At 40.2% G+C, this 10,000-nt stretch overlaps 1 protein-coding gene across 3 annotated transcripts in view; it reads right to left on the bottom strand.

Moving 5' to 3' along the window:
* rasgrp3 (RAS guanyl releasing protein 3 (calcium and DAG-regulated)) overlaps window positions 1–10,000 on the bottom strand; it is a 37,105-nt gene that overhangs the window by 7,642 nt on the left and 19,463 nt on the right. For all 3 annotated transcript variants that reach the window (XM_063006783.1, XM_063006782.1, XM_063006781.1), the window contains 7 exons: window positions 9,300–9,447; window positions 6,933–7,106; window positions 4,466–4,582; window positions 3,105–3,380; window positions 1,796–1,876; window positions 693–806; window positions 106–221 (listed from right to left, as the gene is read on the bottom strand). In XM_063006783.1, coding sequence (XP_062862853.1) covers window positions 106–221; window positions 693–806; window positions 1,796–1,876; window positions 3,105–3,380; window positions 4,466–4,582; window positions 6,933–7,106; window positions 9,300–9,447 — 1,026 coding nt within the window. The remainder of the gene's footprint in view (window positions 1–105; window positions 222–692; window positions 807–1,795; window positions 1,877–3,104; window positions 3,381–4,465; window positions 4,583–6,932; window positions 7,107–9,299; window positions 9,448–10,000) is intronic.

Here is a 10,000-nt window from a genome sequence, read left to right as displayed (position 1 = left end):
TAATTAAAGATTATTAAGTGTAATTCGAGCTGAAGTGATGTGTGTGTGTGTGTGTGTGTAGATGAAGCAGAAAGGACTCGTGTTGTGACTCTTGTTGTTACTCACTGATCTTTATCTAAAACACAGAATGAATCCAGAAACGGGAAGTTGGCGGCGATGCTCTCGAAATCCTCCTGAGAGATGTAACCGTCGTGATCGTGATCGTAATTACGGAACACCGACTGAAACACGAGAGAGAAACGAACCTGCAGTCAGAGGCGAACGTTTACGTACAAACCAACGACCCGAGAGTTCAGTTCAACACAAACCTCTTCATCCTAAACTAAATCACACATTTCAGTTTTTTATTTAAGTTTATTGTGGCTGTTTTAGAAACACACAGGGTCAGTGCTACTGTGAGGTCAACAGATGACACTGTCCACAGCCAAGCAAGCTTTACAACCGTTCCTTACATGGCAGCCTTTATTTTGGGTTTTCTTCTCAACTTTGACAAAGAGACAACTGTTCCATGTACTGGTTAATGCTTTCAGCCAAACTATTTAATCCTGGTTATAAGGGCACAGAGAAGACCCCAGGAATCAGAAGCCCATGACACAATAAACTTAGAATTTTAATGAGATTTTTTTCTTTAGTAAAAAGACGTTTGAATATAAAAGATAAATAAATAAAAGAAATAAAGCTGCAGTTCTTACGTCCACCACCTTCCGGATGTGTTTGTTCACGATGGACGGATCCGGTTTGGTTGTGACTCCTGAAGCCCAGTCCAGAGGAGCCTGAGTTTTATTAGGTGTTGTTGGAGATGTGGGCTTCAAACCAGAAAAAAAAGAGATTTAATTAATTTAAATAAACATAAACAGTCCTAAATATTTGTGGAAAAAGTGATTTTGTTGTGAACATCTCTTTATATTATTTTAACATTTATTTAAAACTCTAAAGCCCATCTACAAACAACTGTCACAAATCAAGCCTCTACGCTCCTGGAGCCGACACCCCTCATCATGATTGGTCTGCTGCAAATTGTCCACAGCTGCACCTTGTTGTAGGTAATGCTAAGATTTAGTCTCGTTCATGTCTTGTGTTAGTCTAGGATCATGTTTAGCCTTAGCTTAGGGTACGAGGACCAGATCCGGCATGGCGGCGCCTAAATACGGGAGCAGCCAAGCAAAACGTCAAAAAACAAAACAACTCAATTCTGTGTAGAAAACGTGCACCTGGCAACCTGGCAATGTTTAGCCTTAGCTTAGGGTCTAGTGTAGTTTAGTCAGGTTTCATGTGTGTTTAAATTAGCATTAAGATTAGCAATTAGCTTAGGTCATGTGTTAGTGTGTCTTGTCTTTATTTATTAATTAACGTTTTGTTAAGCATCTCTGCATGGGAAGTGCAGATCCTTTCGGGTCCTTTCTGTTTGCATGTTCTCCCCGTGTCTGTGTGGGTTTCCTCCGGGAGCTCCGGTTTCCTCCCACAGTCCAAAAACATGCAGTCAGGTTAATTGGAGACACTGAATTGCCCTATAGGTGAATGCGTGTGTGTGTGTTTGTGGGTGTGTGTATGTGTAAGTGCCCTGCGATGGACTGGCGCCCCGTCCAGGGTGTTACTGTGTGCCTTGCGCCCATTGTAAAGCTGGAATAGGCTCCAGCAACCCCCCGCCACCCTGATTATCCCAATCGTTACAACAACGAATAACTACAACTAATAACCAGATAACTAATAACCAGATAACTAATAACCAGAACACCACTTGCTGGTGGTGAGTTTGGAATAAAATATAAGAACCATTTTCTGATCCTGGACTCACCAGAGATTTTGGGTTTCGAGGTTCCCGTAACAACGACAGCTCGTAAATCTCGTCTTCAGTGTAGTAGAGATCCAGAGAAAGCTGAAACCCCCAAACCCAGATCCATACATCAACATTATATAATTATATATTATATATTACAATTATATAACACAAAACTCACATTTACATTATATTATTATCAGGTGGTTGGTTAGAGGAGCTCAGGGTTGGATGAGTCTGTAGCTATAAAATGAAGAACATTCCAAACGAACTGAAGAGCTATTGGAGATGAGCACCTGACGTCCAAACTTATTTAGATGTAAACAGAATGAGCACTTGAGCGGTGTGAGGATTCAGGGTTCGAATCTCAGCGGTGCTATCGGCCGGTCGGGCATCCTAGGAAGAAGATAGTGGCTGAAACAGCCCAGCCTTTGGGAGGTGCACTTGTCAGTGCGCTTTCGGTACAGGTCCGAAGTCCAGGATAGAGCAGCGGTAGCTCAGTGGTTAAAGTACAGGATCAGTTAGTAATCAGACGGTTGCCTGTTTAAGCCCTACCATCACCAAACAACCACTGTTGGGCCCCTGAGCAAGGCCCTTATTGCTCAAACTGTATTCAGTCATATTTGTAAGTTGTAAGCAAATGTAAACGTATGTACAGTAGGTGTAAATGGAAAAACGAAGTAGGGTGGAGTCAGGAAGGGCATCGGGGGTAAAAACTGCACCAAATTTGGTATGAGGACCAGATCCGGCATGGTGACGCCTAAATATGGGAGGAGCCAAAAGACACATGGCGGCAGTTCAGAAGGAGCTCAATTCTGTTTGAAAAACGTGCACCTGGCAACCCGGTTCTTTCTTCACTTCTTTAAGGAAAATGACGTTTTTCTTACATTTATTTTAATATTATTGATTCATTCAATCATTCATTCATTCATTCATTAATTGTCTCTTATACCACCGTTTTATCCTGGTCAGGGTCACAGTGGGTCTGATTTATTGGGCAAAATGCAGGAAACACCCTGGCCGGGTTGCCAGGTCACACACACTCACACTTAAGGTCATTTCTAGTATCTCTAATTATCCTGACTGCATGTGTTTGGACTGTGAGAGGAAACCCACACAGACACAGGGAGAACATGCAAACTTCACACAGAAAGGACCTGGACCGTTTAGCTGGGGAATCGAACCCAGAACCTTCTTGCTGTGAGACTAACATGAAACCAGAAGTTCTAATCCGGTACTGAATGGTTTATGAACGTTATAACGTTGTCAGAACGTTGTCAGACCGCTCCCATCATGCAGTGATCGATGGTCAGGTGTCAGTACTCACCGTCAGCAGGTGGATTAGGTCCATGTTGGGCTCCACGTGAGCCGCCGAGCTCTGTAACGTCATCAGCTCCTTGAAGGTGATGTAGAGCTGCTGCATCTTCACCAGGTTCAGTTTGTTCTCCTCGATCCAGTCGGGGAACACCACGTGCACGGCGATCAGGTCCTTCAGGTGGACCCCCAGGATGGGGATCTTAAACCCCTCACAGTCGCCGTACGCTTTACGATAGGCGCTGTAGTTCCCCTTCGACGAGACCAGGTCCGTCATCTCGCTCCACATCTGATCCACAACACAGAAACAGCACCGGGACACAACAGTTACAGCCTCACTCAACAGCTCTGGGATGAACCGGAACACCGACTGATCAATCAGCACCCAGCCATACAAATGCTGCCATGTTTTGTACAACTGAATGGGCACAAATTCCTACAGACACACTACAAAGTCTTGTTTAAGCCTTCTCTAAAGAAAATATCTCACAGAGGTCACTCTGTTTTAATACTGTTTTTGGAATGGGACGTCTGGTGTCCAGATACTTTTGACCATAAATATATATTTATGGTCAAAAGTATCTACACCCACTTTGAAAAAGTACATTTTAATAAATAATCAACGTGAGGATAGATTGTAATTACATAAAACTATTCAAACGAATCTAAATTATTATTATTGTTATTGTCATCAATACTACTATTAATATTTATTATCATTGTTATTACTATAATTTTGTTTTATTAATTAAAATAATAACATTATTAATATTATTATTAATAATAATTAAAATTAATATTTATTACTACTGTTATTGTATTATAATTATTGCTGTTATAATTATTAATTATTAATTTATTATTATTATTATTATTATTACTACCACTACTATTATTATTATTTTATTGTTATAATTATTTTTATTGCTTTACTATTATTATTTTTGTTGTTGTTATTATTATTAGTAGTAGTACTTATTATTATCATTATTATTGTTATTATTTATGATTAGTCATTATTATACAGGTAGTATTAGTTCTATTATTGTTGTTATTATTAATTATTTATTATTATTGTTTTTATTTATTATTATTACTATTATTTATTTTTTATTATTATTATTACTATTTTTGTTATCATTATTATTTGCATTCTTAATTATTCTCATGTGATTATTTTTATTATTATTATTATTATTATTTATCGTTATCATTTATTATTATTAATTATTTTATTATTATTATTATACATTTTTTAAAATATTACAATTATTATTATACAGTAGTATTAGTTTTATTATTATTATTATTGTTTATTATTATTATCATTATTATTATTATTATCATTATTGTTATTATAATTATTGTTGTTACCTTGGTAACGTCGGTGCTGAGGTGAGCGTGGGTTTCCTTCAGGCGAGAGATGGAACTGTGACTCAAACCTCCAACCACGGCCATCAGGGTGTTAAAGTTCTGCAGGTAAAGAAGTTTCTACCAGAGAGAGAAACAACAACGTGTTTATTTATTTATTTATTTATTTGCAGTTCAGAAACAATCACATGATCGTCCACTGAGGGTCAGAGAGCTGCTGCTGGAACTGGTGCTGGAACTGGTGCTGATACTGGTGCGATTTCTCACCACACCCATACTAGTCCCGATATTAGAACATAAAACAGAATGGATGAATCAGTACGGGACCAGTAATCAGAGGGTCACTGGTTCAAATCCCACAGCCACAGTGCTCAGTGTCGGGCCCTTAAACAAAGGCCCCTAATTCTCAGTGGCTTTGGATCAAATGTCCTGATTTTCTGTTCATGTTTGTTTAGTTATGGGCCGAGGGTGTCACACTCCGACACATGAGCAGATCGCTTCTTTTCACCTGCTAGGGGCGGGGTCTCACAGCCCCTCGTGCAGGCGCCTCATCCTGCCAGCAGAGGCCGCACTTACACCAGTGATGAGGATCCCAGTTTCAGCCGTCATCCAGCCACACAGCCAATCAAACATGGGTCTGTGAGGGCGCCCGACCGGCTGATAGCACAGCTGGGATTAATATTAATATTATTATTATTTTTGTTATTATTATTTGTATTTTTTATTATTATTCTTATGTGATTAATTATATTATTACTATTATTTTTTTTTTTTACTATTATTATTAATTTTATTATTATTTTTAATAATTTTATTATTATTATATTATTATTATACTAATTATTTTTATTATTGTTTTAGTATTTATAATAATAATTATTATTATTATTTGTCACACAGCCAATCAAACATGGGTCTGTGAGGGTGCCCAACCGGCTGATAGCACAGCTGGGATTTGAACCCAAAAGCTTAAGATCTTGATTTAATTCTGGAACTCGTGTCTCACTGTCGTGTATATTTAAATACTTCAGGTTTTGATATTTGACAGGGGCGTTCAGGTGGCGCGGCGGTAAACTACGCTAGCTCACTAGCGCTGGGATCCAGGGTTCGATTTCCCAGCTGTGCTGTCAGCCGGTCGGGCAACTACGTACAGACATGATTAGCTTCGTCTGATTAAGATGTGACCAAGGTTCCACGATGGATCGGCGCCCTCTCCGGGGTGTGTTACTGCATTGCTCCTACTGCAGTGCTCCCATAGAAACCAGGACCTGATCAGACTGTGTGGTTGGAGCTACGTGTTGGATGACGTGTTTGTGAAGCTTTTTATTATTCGGTGATGAATTAGAAGGTAAAAACACACGCCGCTTCTACAAGCCGCTCAGCACCTCAGGAACAAAACCCTCATCCCACACGTGCTAGTCTCTGTACGCTGCGCGTGAGCGCCGCTCGATGCTAATGCACTTAGCGCGGCACTGTAATTGCTCGGCGTGAGTAAGCCAGCTTTGTTAAGGAACTCGCTTACACAAAGGTGAAGAGCTATCGAACGCAGCACTAGCACCAAGTGCATTATGTCTTTAATGCCCTCCCACGCCCGCGCCCCCCTCGCCCACGCCCGCCCACGCCCGCTCTCCTGCTCATCTCTCTGATCATGATGACGCGCATTAGCATATCAAAGAGACCGAAAGTGTCCAAAAAAACTTCACATCTCACCGGTTGTCAAGTGTTCTCCGGTTTTACATCACCGCCTCAACAGGCTCCGCTCTTCTTATAAGCTTTTACTATATGCATTTGGAAACATGACTGTGAGGATTTAGGTCTACATGAAGCTTGCATTCCAATTCATCATGTGTGATGTCAAGTGTTCCATTTACATTTACATTTCTGGCATATACAGTACAGTGACAGTACACAGTCTGAGCAACTGAAGGTTAAGGCCCTTGCTCAGGGGTCCAGCAGTGACAACCTGGCAATAATGGGGTTTAAACCAGCAACCATTTGATTACTAGTCCAGGACCTTAACAACTAGGCTACACCGTTCCAACACCAGGGCTTTTCTTAAAGGAGCTCGGTTCGTCTTTGTGATGGAACAGGAAAGGGCCTTCCCCAAACTATTGCCGCAAAGCTGGTCTCTGGAATGGCGCGGCCGCCACCACAACTTTAGTTTTCTCGTATCTCGTGCTACCAGAGAGAGTTTGGAACCCGGTAGTGAGTCTTGTACGCTGATACGCGATGTCTGATCGGTGACATCCGGGACCGGTCCGGACGACTGTGCGAGTAGGACCGTGGGGTGGGGTCACATAGAGGTTAGTGCAGCTCTCCGTACGCGATACGGCTCTCTGTGTCGGAACCTAACACTGTCAGGTGATCAGTAGTGGCGTCAGACAGGACACGTGGCTCTCCTCGATCGCATCGGAGGTCGTGCAGGTGGAATGGGATATGACTAAATCATGAAATGTTATTATTTTGGTACCTGAGCGACGTGGATGAACTTGCTGAAGACGTCGGCCCGGTGTTGAGGCGTGAGCTTACTGAGCACCATCAGCTGAACCCACTGAGAGACGCCGTTGAACAGAGAGATGGAACGTTCCAGCGTGGGATTGTCCAGCACGCAGCCGTTCACCACGTAGCTCCGATAATCGGTAAACTGAGGCACGAAAAAGAAAAGAAGCGGCGTCACAAACGTAGCGGGTACGTCTCAGCTCCTCCAGCGGGCACGGCGCCACCACAGTGCCCTCAGAACATCAGGAGAACGCGGCATATAAACATCTACATTTACATTTACAGCAGATGCTTTTATCCAAAACGACTTACATGACATGATACAGTCTGAGCAATTAAAAATTAAGGGCTTCGCTCAAGGGCCCAACAGTAGCAACCAGGCAGTGGTGGGGCTTGAACCAGCAACCTTTTGATTACTAGTCCAGTACCTTAACCGCTAGGCTACACCTGCCCTATATTAACCTTAATTATTCAGCAATGTTTTGCATAGATACAGTCACAAATCTCTTTGCACTCAGTTTGGATATACCCAATTCCCCTGTGGACTCTCCCCACATCTACCTGTCATGTGACAAGCACGCTGGCCAAAACACATACGTGTGGCGTGTACTGAGGAACACGCTACTCTCTCTCTAATCCTCTGCCACTCCATCAGTACCTCGACCTGCCAGCAGGGGGCGCATCAACAGGCTTTTGTACTAGTTTAGTTCTGCATTTCCTCCTAGTTTAGTCGTAGCCAGTTCCTCTTCCTCTGCTGGAGACCCCGATGGTGTATGAGGAGGGTGTACTCTCCTGACCCCCCCTCCCTCCGACATGTGAACAGATCTGCGGGTGTTCCTGTGTGTTTAGTTTAAGTTGTGTTTTGGGGTTTAGAGAATGTTCCACTAACGCTCTGGGAACGTTCTGATCTGTAGGAACCCTGTGGCGGTTACTCCTGGTACTCAGAAACGTTTTGACTCGACGGCACAAACAGAGTTCAGATCAGTTCAGAGCTCCTGGAAAAAATCTTTATCTCCTGCTGCTGATGTTTGTGAGCGGCGCTGATCTGTGGAAATTCTGTATCAGAACTGATAATAAAAACACCCGAGGTCACGAATACTGCCGAAAATACTCACCCGAAATAACACACAGCTCCATCATACAATAATAATAATAATCATAATCATAATCATAATAAAATAATAATGATAATAATAATAATAATCATCATCATAATCATAATAAAATAATAATAATAAAAGTAATAATAATAATAATAATAATAATAATAAAAGTAGTAGTGATAATAATAATAATATTAATAATAATAATAATATAATAATAATAATAAAAGTAATAATAATAATAAAAGTAGTAGTAATAATAATAATAATATTAATAATAATAATATAATAATAATAATAATAATAATAATAATAATAAAAGTAGTAATAATAATAATAATAATATTAATAATAATAATAATAATAATAAAACTAATAATAATAATAATAATAAAATTAATAATAATAATAATAATAATAAAAGTAATAATAATAATAAAAGTAGTAGTAATAATAATAATAATATTAATAATAATAAAAATAATAATAATAATAATAATAATAATAATGATAATAAAAGTAATAATAATAATAATAATATTAATAATAATAATAATAAAAGTAATAATAATAATAAAAGTAGTAGTAGTAATAATAATAATAATAATAATAATAAAAGTAATAATAATAATAAAAGTAGTAATAATAATAATAATAATAATAATAAAAGTAATAATAATAATAAAAGTAGTAATAATAATAATAATAATAATAAAAGTAATAATAATAATAGAATATTGGTGTCACTGTGCTGAATACATGTTGGTGGCTAATTTAAACATGTTGGTTCGTCTGATATCGTGATCACAGTGAAATCAGGAACTTAGAAGTGAATCTGTGTAAAATAAACTAATTTATATAAATATTTATTCTTCATGTTAGTACAGTCGTGTGCAAAAGTTTGTGCACCCGTGATCACAATCCAGAGCTTCAGTGTAAAAATAAATGAAATAAATAAAGGAATTTTTCTCCCAATCTAGTCGTATCCAATTCTACCCAGATTGAGGAGGGCGGGTTTGTGCCTAAGACACGCCCCCTCTGACACGTGTGCAGTACCAACCGCTTGAACTGGGCGTGGCAGAGCTAACGATGTGTTTTTAATATTTCAAACTTGTACCAGGGAGCACAAACTTTAACACCCCCCCACCCCACGTGTATGTGCAGCTATTTAGAGATAAAAGCTGAGCGCAGGTGCTGCTGTTCCCGCCTGCAGCGCTGTGTGTGTTTGTGCTCACTGATATGCGGCGGATGGATTTGTACTCCAGGAAGGTGAGATGTTCGGCCAGCTCCATGGGCTCCAGGTGATCGAAGAGCAGAGACGCTTTACCTTTCTTCACCTGCTTCTTCCTCTGGGTCAGCTTCCTCATCCAATCATACGAGGGGCTGCACACGGGCGAGAGAGAGAGAGAGAGAGAGGGGAGAGAGAGATATGACCAAAAGTATTGGGACGCCACTTCTAATGACTGAATTCATGTGTTTCAGCCACAACAGTTACTAACAGGTGGAATAAATCACTCATATAAAGGAAATTATCCATAATGTGCTTCTGACTTCGCAGCAACAGTTTAGGGAAGGACCTTTCCTGTTCCAGTGTCCTGCACAGAGCCCTGACCTCAGCCCCACTCAACAGCTCTGGGATGAACCGGAACATCGACTGATCAATCAGCGCCCTGCCGTACAAATACTGCCATGTTTTATACTATTGATCGGGCACAAATCCCCACAGATACACTCCAAACTTTCATAGAAAGCTCCCAGAACAGTGATCGGTCAGGCGTCCACATACTTCTGACCATACGGTCCAGTTCTGGCGAGCGTGTTTATAACGAGTGATCTGCTCGTTAATTACCCGCCTGTGTTTACACGCCGCCTGATCTCGTTAGTGCGGTTAAATGACTTAATAATGATCAGAGTCGTTAGAGTTGGGACGCAGGTG

The sequence above is a fragment of the Trichomycterus rosablanca genome, chromosome 13, assembly GCF_030014385.1.
Source record: "Trichomycterus rosablanca isolate fTriRos1 chromosome 13, fTriRos1.hap1, whole genome shotgun sequence".
Taxonomy (NCBI): Eukaryota; Metazoa; Chordata; class Actinopteri; order Siluriformes; family Trichomycteridae; genus Trichomycterus; species Trichomycterus rosablanca.
Note: the sequence above shows the minus strand (reverse complement) of the source record. Positions and strands in the feature narration are given on the sequence as shown.